The sequence below is a fragment of the Myotis lucifugus genome, unplaced genomic scaffold (genome assembly GCF_000147115.1).
Source record: "Myotis lucifugus unplaced genomic scaffold, Myoluc2.0 scaffold_223, whole genome shotgun sequence".
Taxonomy (NCBI): domain Eukaryota; kingdom Metazoa; phylum Chordata; class Mammalia; order Chiroptera; family Vespertilionidae; genus Myotis; species Myotis lucifugus.
Genome location: NW_005871271.1, coordinates 241,008 through 262,657, shown reverse-complemented (window position 1 = coordinate 262,657; position 21,650 = coordinate 241,008). Strand labels below are relative to the sequence as shown.

The 21,650-nt window shown below is 44.3% G+C and overlaps 1 protein-coding gene across 1 annotated transcript in view; it reads left to right on the top strand.

The window, feature by feature from the left end:
* The window catches only part of CAMK1D (calcium/calmodulin dependent protein kinase ID), a 220,221-nt gene that overhangs the window by 166,252 nt on the left and 32,319 nt on the right, over nt 1-21,650 (top strand). The window contains exons 3-4 of the mRNA XM_023761975.1: nt 3,795-3,933; nt 10,751-10,877. Of these exons, the coding sequence (XP_023617743.1) occupies nt 3,795-3,933; nt 10,751-10,877 (266 nt within the window). The remainder of the gene's footprint in view (nt 1-3,794; nt 3,934-10,750; nt 10,878-21,650) is intronic.

Here is a 21,650-nt window from a genome sequence, read left to right as displayed (position 1 = left end):
GTATTGAGTTTTTACATGTACTTGGGAGCCTTCACAAGAGAATGAAGACCTGAAGAAGTGACTAGAGCAGGAAGCTTTATACCTTATAGACAGATAATACATTTGTGAAGAATTGAGAAGACAAAGGGATTTGGAGCAGGGGTAGTAACTGAAGAAGTAACTAGGAAGATAATGATGAGATAATAAGGTTTGTTTGCCAGTTCTTCTGGTTTTATCTCTGGGCTGGTAAAAGTCTGTCTCCAATACAAAGGGAATTTATTTATTGCCTTTAAGAAGCTTTCTCTGCTTCTTAATTGTCTTTAGCTTAGAATAATTTTTATGTCAAAGAGGCATGTTTTGGGGTGACATATGCTGGTTTCCTTTAGCCCTCATTTCATTTTATTATATCTAATTTCTAGAGAAATAGATTTTGGACCCCAGTTTCATTATTGGCACAAGGACTATCTTATAGTGAATGTGTGTAGAATATTGTTATAAGACATAAAACATTTTAAGTTCAAATTGCCAGTAACTTTTAAAGTAAGAAGATGATACCTATCGAAATTAGATGGGGAAGTTCAAGTGCATGAAAAGAACAAAATGGTTTGCAAAGGCAGGTTGTTCTAAATCAATGTCAAAGTTTGAATTGAGAAGAGTAGAGAATTTTTGAATCATGTCTTTGCCTTCTCCCTTAATCTATATATATTCTAATGCTTTGCATTTTTTTAAATTGAGGATTCCATGCACACAAGAAGCTTGCCATAGAAGGATTAGAGAGTAACCTGTCTTTCAGATCAGCAGCCAACCAACCATGATCTCTAGGCCTAGAAATTAGACATGTCCCTCACAAGTCCAAACTTATTTCCTCATTAGTGATTCTGGGATTCTGGTTGTTCACAAGCGGTTTTGAAAATGAGTGGTTGTCTAGTTAGCTTAGGCTGCCTTAACAAAATACCAGAGGCTGGGTGCCTTAAACAATGGAAATGTACTTCTCACAGTTCTGGAGTCTGGAGTCCAAAATTGAGGTGCTGGCCAATTTGGTTCCTGTTAAAGGCTCTCTCCCTGGCTTGCAAGCAACTGCCTTCTCACTGTGTCCTCACATAGGAGGGAGGGAGAGAGAGAGAGTGAGCGCGTGCGCACTGGTTTCTCTCCCTCTTTTTATAAGGTCACTAATCCCATCATGGGAGCCCCATCCTCATGACTTAAATCTAATCACCCCCAAAGGCCCCCACCTCCAAATACCATCATTTTAGGAGTTAGGGCTTTAACACATGAATTTGGGGTGGGGGGGAGATAAACATTCAGGCCTTTGCAATGAATGCTTAAGGAGATTTTGAAAAGCATAAAGTGATTTGCAAATTTAAGGTATTTTTATTAGTACTCGTTACATTTTTTATTGGCAAGTTTTTAAACATTTCCCCAGTGCCTTGGTTTCTAAGGAAACCAGTTTTTTTCTGAGCAATGTTCAGAAAAATAAAGATCTGGTGCAATTTGAAATTGAATAAGAGAAATGGCAAATGTGCAGAGAATTGGGACTCTGTGACAATACATACTACAGCAGTATCTTACATTTCAACTCTGAAGCTCCAGTTCTTACTGTATTGCTACCCTATTGCAGTGTGTAAATATTATTATTCAATAGAATATATTAACACCTTATAGATTACATAGCAGAAAAGGGAACTTTGAGAGAATGGGAAGCAGGAAAGATCAGTTTTGAGGGAAGGAGATGTCCTGGCAGTGTGGGCCATGTAGGACTAAGGTGGGGTGGGATGAGGAAAGGGTGAACAATCTTCCCTGAGGTCCTCCAGCAGCTTTCAGAGCAGAGGAGTGAGTAGCAGGCATACGAGTGGTAAGAAAGCACTGGAACACTCGTACGCCATGCCATTATTGGAGGGTGGGCTGATGTTAGAGAATGAGGAGGGGCACAGTCAAAACAGACTTTCCTCCTTCATAGCTAATGCTGCCTTGATTGGCACCAACCATGCACAGCAGCTGGCATAGAATGTTGAATGAATAGTCAAATAAGTGATTAAGTCAAGTGAATGTACCCACTCACCCTGCCCCTGGCAGCAGTACATCTCCTGCCTTACATCCTCAAGCTCTGCAGAGTTTCAGACATTGAAACTTATTGGAAGAAGGTTCTAGAAAAAAAAGAAGACTGGTGAGAACGCGGTGTCAGTTGCCAGGAGGGGACATTTTGGGATTTTGGTTTACCTAAGGAGGGATTGTTTAAACAATATAATCACCAAAATGTAGTTTCTCCCCAGTTGTTTCAATTTCTTTTCACTCTTTCGATTGCTTTTTATTTCTCCTGAGCATCTTCCCTTTCTTATGTAGATTGCGTAGTTTGCTTTGGAAACAAGACATTATCCAAGTACAACATCTCTTGGAATGACCCTAGATAACACATAGGCCTTTACAACTGCAATTGTGTTTAGGTATCTGTGGTTTATTGCACATTAATTGCCATGACTTGCAGGAAATGAATCATAGCCTTGAGTGTTTGTGAATGTGTGTGTGGTGTGGCCAGAGCATGCCTTAACTCTGTTGAAGCTGTAGAAGTTATTTATGAAACTTAATATTTATGCCCTTAATATTTCAAATAAATCTTTTTCATTTTGAATTTGGAAAATTTGTTTCTTTTTTATAGAAAAAAAATAGTGTTAATATATCTCTTGAAGCTAATTTCTAAGATGGCTTAATTATTTGAAAGAAGTACTGTTTTCTTAGTGAAGTATATATTCTAAGACCTGGAAGGTTAAGGTGTTAGTTGAGTTATTTCTATTCAGAATTGTATATTTCTATTCAGAATTGTATAGTTCTGTTATTTTGTTAAACTCACAGTAGCATCAAATATCAAAATGAAAGGGTCTATGGAAGTTGTTCACCAGGCTTTTTGACTTTTTTCAAAAAGCTCTTTCTTTGTCTAGGCCCCTCTTTTTTTAGTGGATAGTTTTTATTGTTGACAGTATTAGAGATGTCTCCTGTTTACCCCTCTTTACCCCCATTCTCCCAGCCCCTACCCACTCCCCCAGATCTTTAATAATATGAAAAATATATTTAATGCAATCTGAAATTCAAAGCAAATTAACATAAAATATTATCACCAAAGGCGGTGTGGTGGGGAACAAAGCAAAGCAATGTAATAGAGTATAATTTTCTCCCCCCTTTCTTTGTAAATCACATGTGGCTTTCAGGCTCTGATACCAGCCTCCGAGAACATCCCCCTAACCTCTGTTGGAAATAGTTGACTAGATTAACACCCTCATTTTACAGATAAAAAAACTGAGGTTTAAAGACTCAAGGAATGCTCACACACTCAGCATATTAGGAGCATAACTCAGTCAAAAGCCCAGACATCTGCTGGCTGCTCCATGCTTTGCCCACAGCACCCCCCACCGGGGTCCTTTAAGGATACTGTCTGTGTGAGGGAGACATCTTTGCCAGCATCATCTCCCTGTATCTGATGATGCTGACGTTTCTGAAGGTTATCCTGACTTTACATTGTCACAGCAGCAAGGAGGCAGAGGCCAGGAGAGACCTGCCAAGCCTGGCTAAGTCTGTGGGTCCTGGCTTATTTTTATTTCCTTTATTTCACTCTGGACATTTGTACCACCATAACATAGAAACACTTCCTTAGTAGAGCTACTGGGGAATAGAGGGGAAAAAATCTCTAACTCTGAAAATGGATTCATTTATGAAATAAAATTTGGGTCTTTTACCATATTTAAAGCCTTTACTCATGGTTGTCCCTGAATAATTCAACAGCTCCTCTCAAACTTCTCATTTGTTCCTTTTTTTTTTTTTAACAGTGTGTCCGGTGGAGAGTTGTTTGATCGAATAGTGGAGAAGGGATTTTACACAGAGAAAGATGCTAGCACTCTGATCCGCCAGGTCTTGGATGCTGTCTACTATCTCCATAGAATGGGCATCGTCCACAGGGACCTCAAGGTGAGGCCATCGCTTAGCAACATCCTTCAGCTGCTCTCCAACTCATAATGCACCTGTCCAAGAGGATTGGTTCCAGAGGAGGGATGGGGTTGCCTTGATGTAGATATGGGTGGAATAATGGTGGGCATTTGTGTACTGTTAGTCATCTGGGCCTTTGTGACTCGGAAGTAGCTTGAAGGAGGATGAAGATGAGTGGGGCTGGCCATTGCCTGGGAGATTTTATAGTCATGCTGCCAAAGGGCAACCAAGAGGTACATTACGTATTGATTGAAGTCTATCTAAAAGGTAATTTTGCCCTAACCGATTTGGTTCAGTGGATAGAGTGTCGGCCTGTGGACTGAAGGGTCCCAGGTTCAATTCCGGTCAAGGGCATGTACCTTGGTTGAGGGCACATCTCCAGTAGGGGGTGTGCAGGAGGCAACTGATTGATGTTTCTCTCTCATCGATGTTTCTAACTCTCTATCCCTCTCCCTTCCTCTCTGTAAAAAATCAATAAAAAATATATATATATTTTTTAAAAAAGGTAATTTGTTTAAGATGTATAGGACACAAAGACCCTTCTTCCAGTGCAGTTCTCCAGTCTTCTCCTTATTGCATCTGTTTCAGTACAATATGCTATACGAAAAAAAAAAAGGAGAGAGTGGGTAGAGGGCAGGAGATGAAAGAGAAGGGAAATGGAAGGTTATCAGGAAAGATAGCGATTACAGCCTCTACAATGTCCTGGGTTCCTTTCTTATTTTTTCCTTGTGGGGCTTTGGCATCCTTGCCCTTCACTCAATAGCACTGAAGGATCTGGGCCATACTTGGGCACCTTGGAAATACATTCCTCCCCAGGTCTATATCAATACCAAAGGGCAGATAACGAACATATCATTTTGAGGAACAGTACAGTTAGCATTGTTGACCCAAGGCTGTAATGTGGCTTCATCTATAGCAGCTCCAGGTCTAACCCCCAGCGCTCACTGCACCCTTCCAGGTAGAAATTCTACCTCAGCACGCATACCCACCACTCATATCATAAACACAGGGATTATATTGCACTGAAGCCATATACACAACTATTAGAAATCTAAACCAATTTAAAGAATAAATTCTAAGCAGGAGTGAAAATGGAATTTCAATATCTCCCTTATCTGGTACCAGGAGTCAAGGTATAAAATGGTGTAGCTTTTCCTTTCATAAGCACTCACTGTAAAGTTTTCTCTTCTCTCCATGTTATCATTTTCCATTGAGTAGGCTAATGGCTCCCAAATGTCAATCTGTATCAGAGTCATCTAGAGCAGTGGTTCTCAACCTTCTGGCCCTTTAAATACAGTTCCTCATGTTGTGACCCAACCATAAAATTATTTTTGTTGCTACTTCATAACTGTAATGTTGCTACTGTTATGAATCGTAATGTAAATATCTGATATGCAAGATGGTCTTAGGCGACCCCTGTGAAAGGGTCGTTCGACTGCCAAAGGGGTCGCGACCCACAGGTTGAGAACCGCTGATCTAGAGGGCTTGGAAAAACACAGATTGTTGGCCCCACTCCAGACGTTCTGACTCTGTAGGTTTGCAGTGGGGCCGGAGAACTTGCATTTATAAGGAGAGTCTGGGTGATGATGATGTTGGCTTGAGAACCCCCCTTGGAAAACTGCTGGGTGAGAGTATTTGGAAATGTCAAGTCCTTACCTGTCACCCTTTGCAGGCTTCTTCTTTTTTGTTTTTGTTTGTTTGGTTTTTGGTTAATCCTCACCCGAGGATATTTTTTCCATTTTTTTTTTTTTAGAGAGAGAGAGGAAGGAAGGAAGGAAGGAAGGAAGGAAGGAAGGAAGGAAGGAAAGAAGGGAGGGAGGGAGGGAGGGAGAGAGGAAGGAAAGAGAGAGAGAGAGAGAGAGAGAGAGAGAGAGAGAGAGAGAGAGAAACATCAATTGGTTGCCTCCTGAAAGCACTCTGACCAGAGCCAGGGATCGATCCTGCAACCCAGGTACGTGCCCCTGATGGGGAATTAAGCCTGAGACCCTTCTAACCACTGACCAACTAGCCAGGGCCTTTGCAGGCTCCTTGGCAGGTGAAATGGGCTGTGAGCACAATGAGCTAATCTTAGGACCTGGAGATCCTTTAGAGGGCTAAGTAAGGGCTAGATAGAGAAGATGATTTAGCTGGCACTTCTGTGCCAGTCAACAGTGCTTCCTCTGCTCTCTATGCCCTCACTAAACACAGAATCTATGCTTCCAGTACACAGCAGGCAGCCATCTCTGAACAAGTTAGTGTGGCGACTACAAAGATGTGATGTGATGGGCTGGTTGTCTATACTTATTAGAAATAATTTCTAAGCAGGAAAGGCGTTTCCCAGAGGAGCAGTGTTTATTTCCCCCATAGAAAGGCAGATTGGCTGTGTGGGAGGTATCATTTTTCACTCCCCACATAACTCTTTTGGTAAAACACTTGCAGCTTCCAGCCCGTGGAGCTTTAAGATCACCCACCAGGCTTATAATTGTGGAAGGAACATTGCCATTTTAGGGCCTTTTTGTGATCTCTTTTCAACAACACGAAGGAATTTGATCTATGTGGAGGGAGTTAATGTTAAATTTTCATAAACATCTGATAAAATTAAAACAAGCTATATTATTTAGGCTACAGCAATGGAGAAGATGATCAAGTTAATTTAAAACTAAGGCACAGCCCTGGCCAGGTGGCTCGGTTGGTTGGAGCATCATCCTGTACACCAAAAGATTGCAGGTTCCATCCCCAGTCAGGGCACATATGGGAGGCAACCGATCAATGTTTCTCTCTCACATCGATGTTTCTCTCTCTCTCCCCCTTCCTCTCTCTCTAAAAACAACAACAACAAAAAAGCAACAAATAAACAAACAAAACAACATCCTCAGGTGATGATTAAAAAAAAAAACAACTAAAAAGAAAAAATGACTAAGGTATATTCAGGGATACTTCCCCACCCCACATTTAAATATGCTTTCTTCTTCCTCCAGAAAGGTATTATTGTATCTTCTTGCCCCAGAACACTACTAGATACAATCAGTTGTTCTTTTTTCAAAATAAGAGACTGAGACAGGAAATGCCCACTACTGCCTCCTCAGATTAGGGTAGGGCTTCTCAGCCCTGCTCTAGTGACACAGGAACCTGGATCATTCCTTGTAGTGGGGCTGTCCTGTGCATTGTAGGATGTGTAGCAGCACCCTCGGCCTCTACCAACCAGATGCCAGTACCACTCCTGGAGTTGTGACAACCAAAAATGCCTCTAAGCATTGACAACTGTCCCCTAGGGTGCACAGTTGGCCCCAGTTGAGAATCATCATGTTGAATTAGGAAGATGGTTGATTATGTGTAACATTAACTTTATAGGAAGTGTTGACTCAGATATTTTAATAGCTTGTCATGTGAATATTAAAGGGTTGGCTTGACCTTCCAACTCAGGTATTGGCCACCAATTGTCTTGCAAAAAAGATAGTAAGCTAATTTTTCAGGTGAGTCCTGAGCCTCCTAAGACCCCAGGAAGAATTGAGAGATCTCCCCATCTACCATACCCCCCTCCGACAGCCCTCCTAATGCCCACGGGGGCCTCCATCCAGGTTATCCCTGAAGTCTGTCCTCTCTCCCACTTTCTTCCCTGTCCCCCCAACAAAAAGCCCTATTGTCTTTACTAGTCTTGAGCCAATTAAGGTATTGATCTTAACTGTGAATGACCAGTCCATTGAATCCTTCTCAGGGATAATTGTCCTTTGAAAGAGCACTTCAAAGTGGATCTTCTGTAGGAGGAATGTTTAAGAAGGACTTTGGGCCCTTTGGTGATCTCCTGCCTGGACGAAGCCTTGTTCAGGAGCAGGAGCTCACTGACTTTACAGCTGCACAAGTGCTGGGACAAGAAAGATTGTAACTCGTGAACTTAAAAGCAGAAAGCTGCTCTCTGCACCCTTACTGTTCATCAAAGGGTAACCCCTAAGCATAGAGAGAACATGAAGAACCACATGCATTTTTGATTAGATCATTGCCCCTACTTTCTAAGCATTATTCTTATTTTGACTATTTATCAGCCCACTTTATTCTCTTTTAAAACGCATCTCAAAATCATGCACTGATTTTCTTCTGATCTCATCTTTATCCACAGAATTAATGTTGCAGTGACTGTTCAGTGCCATTTCTTTTTATGTTATCGTTTTGGGTAAAGTATAGAGGGAAAAAAATTGGGGTTCTGTTAAAGAAAAACAAGTGTTCTGACCCTTGTTAAATGGTAAGGAAGATTTTATTCAAGACTGGTGCAAGAGGGTGTTCCAGTATCAAAATAGGGAAAAGAATCCAACTAAACTCCAAATTCAGCAAGGGAGGTGAGGGTAGGAGGGCGATACTTATGTGCTCGAGCAGAGTGAGGGGTCATGGATGGACAGTTACTAAGAGGAGACATCAAGGGTAAGGGGATCCTTGCTAAAAGCAGGCCAAACGCTTACACACTGACAGACAAAGGAGACTCACCAAACTTGAGTGGACACCCCTGAGCCTTCTTTTTGACTAGGTCCTGACCTTGGGTTTACCTTGAGTCCATTGGCTCTGCCCACTTAGTTCAGTCTTAGTGAGAATCCTGACGATTTAGCAGAAATCCCCACCCTTCATATCTGATCAGATGCCTTGTTCCCTGCCCTCCATATCCAGCCATCCTGCAGCCAGAGTCCCCCTTATCCTTGATGTTGCCTCTTAGCCACTTTTTTGTCCACTGACCCCTACCCTGTCCTTTGGCTATAAATCTCCACTTGTCCTTATTGTATTCAGAGTTGAGGTCAGTCCCTCTCCCCTACTGCAAACCCCACTGCAGTAATCCCCCTGAACAGTCTTCCTAACCATCGTTAACAGGTGTCTGAATAATATTTTTAACAACATCAAAGGGTGGGGATGAAGAACTTGACCAGATATCAAGAGTGAGGGATTCCCTCTGAACTGACTTAGCAGGATTCTGGCAAAGACTGGGCTGTGCAGGCCCAGCAAGGACAAGGAGGGACACAGAAGGCCAAGGTCGAGGTCTGGTCAAGAAGAAGGCTCAGACGAGCCTGACTAAGGTTTGGTCAAGAAAAGAGTCTTGGTCAGTTCTCACAATTTCTCCACAGCAGCAATTGCACCTCAGAATCCCCCTCCCCTAAAGGAATTCTAAAATCCAGAGGCCTGGGCCAACCTCACATCCACCGCAGAACAGTATCCCCAGCCATTTAGTACCCTCTCCGCTGATTCTGCTGCACAACTAGGCTGAGAACCACTTTTCTAAATTAGTCAAGTCACTCTACAAAAGAGTAGTTCCTAAAATGCAATACTTAGGAACCAAATATTCACCACAAGCCACTGACAAGAGAGAATATTGCCTCACTCCTGGGGTTGGGAGGAAACCCAGATCCGAAATGGTATGTATGGGCAAGTGAGTTCCTCAATGCAGACTCTTCTGCTGCATTCCCTTACGGTTTGGTACAAATGAGGGACATGAGTATGTTTCAGTTGGTATAGTTTCAGAGTTTTCTGGGTGGGGGGACATAACTGGACGACAGCAGAGGTGTCAGACCTTGACATTATCTCCCTCAGTGACAACATCATTAATTGAACAACTTTTCCAGAATGGACAAAAAAAAAAAGTGAGCGCCCCTGTGTTCAGGGTCTCAACCTGGCAGTGCAGGGACCGTTCTGAGGCTGACACACCTCCCTCAGTCTCCACAAGTCCTGCCCCCCCCCCCCAGTTCTTTGCCAGGAACCCCGAGATTCCTGGATTTTACTTAAAATGCTATGCAAATGAGGCTTCATTGTCTCCCCCTTGCAACTCCTGTTGTACAGCAAGGCCAACAGCAGCTCAGGGTACTTAAGGACACATGGCTGGAAAGTGCTGGGGTTTCCAACTCCCACTCATTCCCTGGTGACATCCCTCTGCTGGCCAGGGAGCAGAACAAGCAGGTGTCAGCTGGCTCAGGAAAGGGGAAAGTGAGCACATCTGCCCGAACTACGAACTACGGGCTGGGCGGGCATTGCTGAGGGCAGGGGGAGCGACCCTTGGGTTAGAGAAAGGTTGCTAACAGGGTCTGGGGAAAGAACAAAATAGCACCTGCAAAAGTGATTGTATTTCTGGGTCTCCCCTCTCTCCTAACCCAGGAAATGAACCGACAAGTCTGAGAGCCCCAGCGTCCTAGTGCTAATCCAAAAATAGAGGGAGAGGCAATGTGTATTTATTTGAGACCAACGAGAATATTTGTATTTGGGTATCATTAATCCAGGCAGAAGCCCAGATCGTGTTCTGATTGGGAGACAAAGGCTAGGGAAGGGGAACAACTCTATCAGTAGAGGGAAGGTGTTTCTGTTGGTGCAGGTAACATAACTTAGCGATGTTCATTCTCAATAATGTTTTTAATTTTAAGTCCATTAGTCATAAGAACTGCTTTCTTGTTGTCATTGTATGCAGTACTTGTGGGAAACAACATTTCCCTCGGCCCAGTCCAGGGGTTATTTTGCCAGGTTGGTACCATTCCAAGGTCTGAGGCATCAGCCTTGCAGGGCAGTCCCTCTGGCATGGCAGCTCTGCTTACCTTACTGTTTTCACTGGATTGCCTCCAAACGGGGTTAATTTTTTTAAGTAGGGAAAATATTAATAATGGGACAGGGACTAACATTTATTGAAAAGCAGTAAATGCCCTCTCCAGTGCTTCATTAAAGACCACTTTTCTTAATGCATTCACTACATCTAAAGGTCAAGTATATTTTTGAATAGTGAATAGATTTTTGTGGTTTGGTGAGTCCACAATTAACCAGCTCTAAACACAGTTTGTAAATACTTTTCTTATTTTCTTTTTAGCCTGAAAATCTCTTGTACTACAGTCAAGATGAGGAGTCCAAAATAATGATCAGTGACTTTGGATTGTCAAAGATGGAGGGCAAAGGAGACGTGATGTCCACGGCCTGTGGGACCCCCGGCTACGTTGGTGAGGACAGTGTGTGTGTGTCCCTGTGTGTCACCCTCACCAGTCTTCTTAACCATTTGAGGCTGGCACATGATCACAGCTGCCTGCATTCCCCTGGAGGGAAGAATAAAAAGAGGGAGAGACACTGGAAGGAGCTGGGAGGGGAGGGATTCCGCTCGAAACCTTTTAAGAGTTGGGGAGAAATCCTGTTTGATTTGGGTGAGGGCCTGACTGGAGGCCAGGACTTGATTTGGATGAATTCCCAGATTCTAATACCAGAAAAGTTCATGTGTTTATGTTTTCAAATGCTTTACAGTGAGAGGCTGAGATAACAATAAGGTGCAGACACAAATAAAACATTTAAAATGTTGAGTTAGAAGCAGCTGGAAGCCAAATGTCGATTGGAGGACTCTGGTTGGAACCTTAGAGAAGTCACTCTCATGAATTAGCCAGTCTTGATCTGCACTGGAGAAACAAACAATGAACGTTTTCCTTAAAATGAGAAGCCCAGGTTTTTCTGTACTAAACATGGGGATGCTGAGGAGGCTACTGACAGATAGGAACACACAGACCCTGAGATTCACCTTCTGTCTTCTGGGACCTGGAGAAAAGCCATTGGAACTCTTTGTGAAGTTTTTGAGACTTTCATTTACAGGAATATATTCATTCATTTAGCAAATGTACATTAAAGTGCCTGCTATGTATCAGATGCTATTCTAGGCACTAGGGTGATGGCAGTGAATGAGCCTGTCCTCATTCAGCTTACATTGTAGTTGGGAGTAACAGGCAGTAAACAAAGAAACAAACAAATGAACAGGGTTGTTTCAGATTGTGGTAAGTACTACGAATAAAAGAAAATAAAACAGGGGCATGTGATAGAGTAACAAGGGTGCAGAGGGATTGGAACTGAGTTCAGGGGATAGGGAGGAGACTTGGGCAGCCAGCCATGGGAATTTAGGGGACATAACATTCCAGGTAGAGGCATCAACGTGTGCAATAGCCCTAGGTGGGAAAAAGCCCAGGGAGAGTGTACAGGCTAGAATGTCTGAGAATAGTTAAAACTGAGGTTGGAAAAGACTTTTAGAAAACGGAGATTATGGCTGAATTTTCATCATGCAAACCATGATGGTCTTTCTTAATGAGAACAGGAAGCCTGCCCCAGAAGAGAGGAGGGAATATTATACAACCAACATCATTCCTGTTTGTCTTTGGTAGCAACGCACAGTCTTCCTCAGAAGGCTGAGGAAAATAGGCCTCATTGTGGGCCTGGGGGCCTGGAGCTTGTGGGAAACTCCAGGGCCCAGCCTTACAGTATTTGCATAGCTGTTGCATTTTTAAGGGAACTCACCAGAGAGGAGAAAAGAGCAGGCTGAGGGAATAACTTCAGAGACAAGGAGGTTTAGAAGGAAGGGATAAAGGTGTTGGGAATGTGGCAGGGGACGAGAAGGTGTGCTCAGTGCTGCTTGGCTCTTGACTGTTGCAGGTGGGGATTGTATCCCTGGGTTGTGTGTATGCACTAGACTTTAAGAGGCCAGCACGGGCCTTGATGGAGATAATGGCATAGTGAGCCATCTCCGTTCTAGGAGAATAAAGTGATGGTGTAGGAATAGGCTGGGCCCCGTCGGGGACACTGGAAGCTGTGGCTGTGTCACATGTGCAAATGCATGTGTATGCCTGGGTGGGGTGGTGGGCAGAAACGTGAGCATGTGTGGTGTGCGTGTGGAATTTCTCCAGCTCAGTCCAAGCCAGCAGGCAAGTAGTAAATCAAAACAAATGGACAAGCTTATTCTCATTTCTCTGAGAAGATGTGGAGGAAGAAAGCCTGTTCTGACCACAGACATTAGAAAATGAGAAGGTCTATGAGCTCATGGTATCCAGGGCCCCTGCCAGGTGGCTCTGCTTCCTCAGCAGGCTGGTGCCCAGGCACTCTGAGCTAAGAAGCTGTGGAAGGTGTGGTGGCTGCCCAGTGTCCCCATTTGGGAAGTCGGCTCTGGGGCTATGATTTCATGTTCTGACAAAGAATGTCCATATTTACATATGCATCAGACTGCTCTCATATTTGGCTCTGATGTTGGAAAGCTTTAGCACTTTCTAAATTGGTTTTTGCTTCTTTGCATCCTGGCAGAGCCCACAGAAGGGCAGTTTCTCTGGGTCTCTAAGTGACCGCCATTGTCTGGCCTGGTTCTGATTAGATGTCAGACACTGATGAGTCTGGGGACTGGGAACAGTGTTTAGATGTGGCCCTTATTCCTACTACCCTAACTGGAGGCAAGTGGAGTCCTTGGTAATCCTCTTATCAGATATCAAGTTCTCTATGAGTGGGCAGGGGAAGAGGAGAATTGTGGGAATATAGCAATTCTGTTTCTTCATGTTTAAGCACTGAGACTCCTGGAAGACCTTTTAGAGCAAGGAAGGGGACACATAGGGAGGCTCCTGTCTATGTAGACATACCTCGGGCAGTGGCCTGTGTTTCTTCCCCTGCAGTCTACATGGCAAACGCCTATGCAAAGCCCTGCTTACATGTGACCTCCTTGTGATTGCTTTCCCAACACCCATCCTCTCCTTTGTCATCCCAGTTCTTTTCCTGACCCTTTCTCATCATGGCTCTGATTACACTGCCTCAGGTTCCATTTTCATTTGTGTCTCTCCCCACCATGCTGTGGGTTTTTCTAGTGCAGGGACTGTGTCTTACTCATCTTGGCACAGATGCTTGTTGACTAACTAAAAACCCCAAGGTTCTGAAAATCATCATTTTTCCCTTTCTCTCCTCCCTTTGTATTCATTCAGCCTGCATTTATTGAATTCCTATTATGCACCCTGCACAGTGGTTTGGTGTTAGGAATACAAATACGAATAAGACATATTTGTTCACAGTCAGTATTACTGTGAGAGACAGAGGGCAACCAGGTACATTGAATAATTTATGGTAATAACTACATTATTCAACTATTCAAGAATTATTTATTTAGTGCCTAACATCTGTTCTAGGCTCTGAGGATACATAAGTAGAAAGAAAACAAACAGATAAAGGTCCCACCCTCATGGCACTTACATTTGAGTGGGATGGTGACAGATGATAAGCAAACAGCTATGCATGTTAATTAGTACCTTAGATGGTGATAAGTACTCTGGAAAGAAATAAAGCAGTCAAGAGATGAGCAAGTGTGTGTGTGTGTGTGTGTGTGTGTGTGTGTGTAGGTGGTTGTAGCTTTAATCATGGTGATGAGGGCAGCTCTCACCTAAGACAATGGTGATGCGGTAAAGACTTGACAGAAGTGAAGAAGCTGGCCGTGCTGTTATTTGGAGGAAAAGTATTCCAAGGGTGCTGCAAAGGCCCTGAGGCATGGAGACTGGGATGAGCAGAGAGGAGAATAGGGCAGATAAAGTCAGAGAAGCAATGGGAAGGGCAGGTGCAGACCAGGACTACAGGTCATTGTCAAAATTGTGGCTTTTACTCAGGTGGCAGGAAGCTATTAGAAGGTTCTGAGGTCAGGCATGGCATGATCTGACTTTTACCAGGATCCCTCTAAGGTATAGGTTGGCAGAGTGGAAGTGGTGAGAAGTTGCCAGACTCCACATATAATTTGAAGATAGTATCATCAAGATTTGAAAAATTGAAAGAGAAATCCAGGGTAATTCCAAGGATTTTTGGTGTGAGCACCTGAAGTGGCATAGTTGCCTTGAATTGAGATGCCCCTGGGAGGAGCAAGTTGCAGAAATACTATCAGGGGTTTGGGTTTTGATTTGTTAAAGTCTGCAAGGTCAAGGAGGCTGCTGAAATATGAATGAGTCTGGAGTTCTGGAGAGAAATCCAGCCTGGAACTGTGCAGTCTTCTCGTTACACATGGTAGTTAAGTTCTGGGAAGTCCCATGAACCTGAGTTAGTGAAGACTGAGCCACTGCTCCGAAGGAAAGACAGGGTTAGGTTCCTGTGGGCCTCTGATCACATTTTTAGCAACTGATCAATACATACCCTTGTTTTATGTGTGTTTCTGTTCAATGACACCTTATTTAATATTATTGTTGATTTATTAACATTGAACTCATGGCCAACAGCACATGACTCGTCCCTGAATAAACCTGGTCAGACACATGTGTTTTCTCCATAAGGCACATCCAGGCCTTCCTGTGCTTAAGAACTCTACCCACACTTCGGCATTATAATTGGGGCCCATCTGAAACAGTGAAGTCAACAAAACGCACCACAATGTGAAAAATGTGGTGCTAATTAGATCATGAAAACAATACTTCTTTACAGTGTGAGAGCCAAAACAAGAGGGCAGAGCATTGCCACTTTGACCTCACCTGGGAATGTGCACCATGGGCAACTCAAAGGTTTGGCCACTCTGCTCATGTCCACAAATGACCACGAAAGCATCACGTATGGATTTGGGGGCTAGAAGTAAATTTTAGTGAGTAGGCAAATTAAAATATATGGAATCCATGAGTAATGAGGATGGGCTGTGTTTGGGAGCTGAAATTCTCTGGATGCATTTTAAAGCCAGGAATCTGGATAAGATTGCCGGCCTGGTGGGTATAGATGGAGGACAGGAAAGGCCCCAGGGCTGAGTCATGGGACTCCAGGGTCCATGGAGTCAGCAGCAGGTAAAGTAAGAAGAGAAGCAGGGAGTGTGGCATCTGGAAAGTGCTTCAAGTTGGAGAAAGTACCATGTCAGTTGTTGCTACTAAGTCAAGTAAGATAAAGACTGAATGAGTGTTGATCATTGGTTGTGGGGATCTTGAATTATAACTTAACTAGAGGCCCAGTGCACGAATTCGCCCATAGGTGGGGTCTGGCCTGACTGCCCCGATTGGGAAGGGGGGTGGTGTTGGGAGGGTGATGGAGAGCGGGGCCAGCCGGGGGGAGGGGCCGTGGGCAGTTGGCCGGCTGGTCCACCCCCTGATCAAACTCCTGATCGAGGGGACAATTGCTATTAGCCTTTTATTATATAGGATTATGACTAATTATGTCTGTGAGAGGCTGGCCATCAGAGCAATGCCAAGAAGAAGGTGAAACAGGTCTTTGCAAGAAGACCCCAGCATGTCAATCCTGAGGATAGACACAGCCAACTCCACCTGCCATGGGATCTTGGACAAAGAAGCCACAGCCTCATTTCTTCTGGGCATTTTTCCATTTGACCAGGGCAGAGCCCAGCCATGTGACATCTGTGAGGCAGTAGAGAGAGAGTGTTGTTCTCCCCTCTGACTCGGGGGACATTGCTCCACTAGCCCAGGCCAGGAGCAGAGGGCTGCTGGCTGCTTTTAACTTTAGTTCAGACTCCTTCTGGGTAGAAGTGTTGTTTCAATTTGTGAACACTGTTGTTTTGTTGTCATTATTACCTAAATGACTATTCAATTGAATAGTTAATTTTGGCAACATCAAGATTATTGCTTCAGTTTAAATTAGCTCTCTAATAATGAAAAAATACTAAAAAATGGCTGTTTATCCCAAGTATCCCAATGCACGTAGAATCATAGAAGAAGGCAAAGGAATCTAAGCACTTGAACTTCACCCTTTGCCCATAGCAGCTGCCCAGATCATACATGCCCTTTATAAGGAGCCATGACCCTTGCAGATTGTCACTTCAGCAGGAGTTGTGGGCATCTCTCCATCCATAAGTGTTGAGTTCCTACCACAGGCAGCACAGAGAGCTCCTCCACTGGAGGATGTCAAGTGGGCAACACAGATCCACACAAGCATGTTTCCAGTGTCAAATCACTGACATAGTTTAGAAGCAACATCCCAGATACAGGTGAGATAGATCAGCAAGGGCTGGAACAACTAGGGGAAAGCCGTGGCAGAAGCAGGATTTGAAGAAAGGGTAGGAATCAGGGGAAGGTGAAGAGTTACAGATGCAGGCCAGCAGGAGAACGAAGGCCTGAGTTATGATTCTTGTATGGTCTGGGAGAAATGAACAGGCTCATTGGGCTTGGAGAGAGGGCGTGCCTAAGTACTCGGAGATAATTTAGGGGAAATGATAGGGCCACCTGGTGGAAATCAGCTCATCAGGATAGCATGGTGACCATCACTGTGATATTGACCTGGATTTAGATCTGTGTAATTGAGTTGGGTAGAACATTTCCCTCTGTGTCACCAGTAAGGGAGAGAGGCAGAGCTAAGAAAGTTAGTATAGTTACTGCTCTGCAAACACTAATTAAAACATCCAATGGGGCCTCCTGAATCCCTGAATAGAAACAGTAAGTCACAGAAAGCACCCTTTCAGTCAAGTAATTATGAGACGAAAGACACACCTACTCCTATTTGGTAGAGGAAAGCCTGTTGACTAATTTCTTGATACTGCTATTTGCACACTCACATGATTTCTCAGATTCTGTGGGTCTAGTTATCCTGTTTTCAGAAAGAAAATTAAGGTATTTTAAAAGAAGCCTTTGCCTATAGATTAAGTGACAAAGTGTCTCGCCAGCAGCAGGCGAGCCTGTGCTCTCTCACCAGCGAGGAGATTCAGGAACCAAAACTGCACTTGGCAAAGGGGGAGGAGGGTCGGGCACGCTTTCATGGCTCGGTCCTGTGTTTGAGTTACATGACACTTTCTGTTTTCATCGGGCCTTACTGAGTGATATTGCCTGTCTCTGTCCCCGTCTTCACTCAGAACAGACAAGAACACGTGGATTACATTGATTGACACCACCCATTTCCATCCTCTTCAGCAACCTAGTTCAGGGCAGTTCCTTTTGTCTTTTTCATGGTTCCTCTGTTCCCTTTAACCCTCACTCTTCTGTGTAGCTGTTTTCCCCACAGAACTTGATTTTCATTTGTTCACTTAAATATCACATTATAGTACCCGGCTATAAGCATTACATCATTGTTCTCATTCTCTCAGACTGTTAGTGTTGAAACAAGATTTTATGTAACTGACAAATTGGCATACAGGGCACAGACAGGTGGGCGGAAGACTCAGATAAGAATTTTCTCTTCTCTCTCTGCAGCTTCTCAGTGACAGCCAGCCTCACTTTATCACACCGTGCTGTAACCAGGCCCCATTTGTTAGAGGGGACGGCCCCTAAGCATGGGGGCGGGGGGAGATGTGTAGATCCTGCTGCTTTTATTACCCTTGACACAGTGAGCATGGATGGGGACAGAGCTCACTATCAGAGCGTGAGCAAAGTAACCCACCCTGCCTTGGAGGAGCCCCCACTCCACACGTCCAGTCCCGCTCACTCACTCCTAACACTTCTAAAGCATTTCTCATCCTTCTAGAATTTCTTAATGCTCCCCTCGAAATCTTTGATTTTGGGATGGAGTCTCATAGTTTCTAAACTGTTCCATTTTGTTATGATGGAGAGGAGGAAATGCAGTATTTTTTGTAACTTTTTTATTTTTCTTTTAGTGATTAAAAACCAAAATATTGGAATACTCTGCCTGTCTTCTTAGTTTTGAAGTGTAGCTTCTTATCAGATTTCAGAAGCTAGGAGGGGCTTAAGTGCAAAGCAGTCCTCCCATTGTGGTCACAGCAGTTAAGGCGGAGGTTGAATCTTGGGAAAACCTGTAAGGACGGTCTCAGGATTCTCTGTTGCCACGTTGTTCTGAAACGCCTTACTCAGAACATTCTCTCTCCTCATCCCACTGAATTCCAGGTCTCTCCCACACTTTCACACACCACCGCCCTCCCATTTTCCACTCCCTTCCCATTCCGTAGCCTCACTCCCCACCCTCCAGCCACAGTTTGGCTTTGGCAGCATTTGAATAGTAATCCAGCTCCGATCAGAGTGGTAACTATAAACCAGGATGGTGCTTTAATGGGGACTTTTCATGCCTGTGGTAAAATTCAAGAGCTACTAGGAAGATCAGAGTGAGCTGCTCTTTTGTGAAGCATTTTTAGTGCATTACAACTCTAAGGGCAGGATGCGAAAGAGAGCAGAGCTATCCAGAAACTTCTACTCTTAACTTTGGGTTGAAAGTAAACCACAGGCAAGGAGTGATCCCGTGTTTCAGCTGTATTTCTGTTTGCCAGAATGTGGATTACAATATCCTAAACCCAGGTGAAGCAACACCTTTTTAAGATGCTCTCATTGATCTGGTTTTTTAATTTGTAATATCCCTGCTGCTGAAAATTCTACTATTGACAGGAAGTAGATCTGACTAAGCACATTCAATATTACCTACTTGTTATAATGCGGTTCTTACCGATGCCCAATTCTCCTCTGAAATGTATGCCTGAATTTTATTTTCCTTGATCTTAAGAACTTTATTTACCCTGTGAGAACAGGCCACAGCGGGGTGGAGCTGTTCCTTCTCACCCCCTGTGGACACTCCGCAGGGACAGGACACTGTCTAGGATCCAAGTGTCTAGCCCTGGACACAATCCCTGGTGGCATTCCTCAGCACGAGGGGAAGCACAGCTTCCATTTGAGCTCTTTTCCACAAAGGCCTGACTCCAGGACAAAAGTGCAGGTGCCCTTTAAGACAAGAAACTGAGGTGTGGGAAGCAAATGAGCACTCCGAGGTCCACTGGCACAGACCAGGCCGTAATTCTGTCCTCTGAGTCAGTGCTGGCTGAGGTGACAGAGGTGATGCCCTCCATCCATGGATAGTCTTAGGGTGTTAAGGCACTCTCACGGAAGTTCAGGCTCCCGCTAGGCACCTGCTTCTCTGCCAGGCTCCTCCTGTGAAGACCCCAGCACACTTACCAGCCTGCCTGGCAGAGGAGAACTTGAATCCAGCCCCTAAGGGTGGGGATCGTTCATGAGCCACTTGGGAAAAGCCATGATATTGAAAGAAGCCTTTACTCCCTCTGGCCGTGACTGACTTCCATCTCTGAGGGCCTTTCCTCCCCACTGTGACATGCATGAAGTGGGAGTCAAAGGCCTTTCTCCTTGGCCCCTTCAGGGAGGCGAGGCCAGGCAGCAAGAGAAACATGAACCTTAGACTAAGCCATGGGCCAGCAAGTCGCCTGTGCCAGCCTCTTCTTGCTCACATCATCGGCTGCGTGACAGGTTGGACCTTTTAAACCCATTTGGAAGACAGAACCTCATTCAAAGACAGGGCTGCTGTTAACCTTGGAGTCTGCTCAGCTCTATCTCAGCAGGAGGGGGAGATGGCAGGAGTTTCACACACTCCAAAGACTGAGGGACAAAATTAGAATATGCCCATTTTTATAAGTAGTCTTCTGGAACAATTTTTTCTAACCTCCCTTTAAAAAAGAATTATAACTGGGGCCAATGAAAACAAGATTGGCTAGAGCTGGGCATTGCATCCTTATAGCTACTGAAAGGATGGGAGGGGACTCAGGGTGATGGAGAAGGTACTCTTGATGACACCTGGCCTGGAGGTAAGAGAGTGTGGGATGGGGGCCGGGGGGGAGGGTACAGAGGGCCCTGGAGAGAAAATATGGAAGGAATAGTCTCCCTCTTGCCTCAATAAATGCAGATCCATAAAGGTGCCATGGCAAGCCAGAGTTCCACGGCCATCACAGGAATCTCTAATATTACAACAAATTGTCCTGTTTCCAAAGCATTGTCTGTCAGCATGAGGAGCAGGCGATTCCTGGGCTGCAGTGTCTAGAATGGTGCCTGGATAGAGTGAGGACTGTGTAGACAGGTTGGTGACTAAGTGAGCAGAAGGATCAATAACTAAATGAACAAAGGGACCAGCTGGACAGGAGGCGTGTGTCGGGAGTTCTAAGGCTCCTTCCAATTCAGATTCAAGTTCTCATGCCCTGTCCTTCCATCGCACGTGGGCCGAGCTCAGTCCTGACTTCTGAAGGCTTTAATTAAAAGGGTGAAAAATCTTAATTTATGAATCACTTCAATATGTTGAGTTAGAATCAAGTGGAAAAAAACAAATGATTTCAAGGATCTATCTGTCCATCCTTATTTCTAGACAATAACTTTTGCTTCTATGGTTTTACCAACTTTTCTTCCTTACATAATAACTACCACTAATGATATCTATAACTTGTTGTGTGCTTATTATTTCCTGTAAGCCACATAATAAGTTTAAAAGTTGGACTCTATTAATGTTCCATTTTACAGATGAGCAAACTGGAGGTTTAGAGAGAGTAAATGACTTGGCCAAATCACATGTATAGTAAGTGATGGATCCTAGGTTTCCTTCACTCAGAAGGCAATGTGCCTAACTGTTTAAAATTTCTTAAATCCAGGCAACTAAAGTTGTTTTAAGTGACTGTAACCTAAATTTCACATCTTTACCTCACATTTAATTCTGCAATGATCCTTTATATCCCCCCTACTGCTTCATCTTTACACCTGCTACTTTATTAATAGAATACATGAGGCATATTTTCACAGCTCCACTAACCACAGCAATGTGCTCCCCCCCCCATACACACCCCCCTGCTGCGCATCTATCCCATTCTTTCCATTTGCACTGTCTCTATCATTTGACTGTTGGAGGTAATATATTATTTCCTTGGATATCTTCAGAGTTTTATTTAGAGTGAGTTAAGCTTAAAAAGCAATCACACCTCTTCAAACTTGCCATGATCTTATCTGTCTCGGCCTGATCACTGTCCTCAGGAAGCAGCGGAGGCGGGATTACTCCCGCGGCTTGTGTCTGCCGGGAGTGCCCAGACAGCAGTGCCATGGATGCAGGGATCAGGTCTGCCTTCTTCACCCCACAATCCCATTGCCTGACATGGGCCCCGACCCATTAAATGATGGTGTAGAGGGAGAAACACCACCTCAGGGCCATTGTTTCATTTTCTGGCACCGAGGGCTGCTCCTGCCACCCTGGAAATTGTGTCTCTGTCCCATGCCCACTGGAAGTGGTTATCTTTGAAGTACTGAGAGGAGTGGTACTCAAACATCCATAGA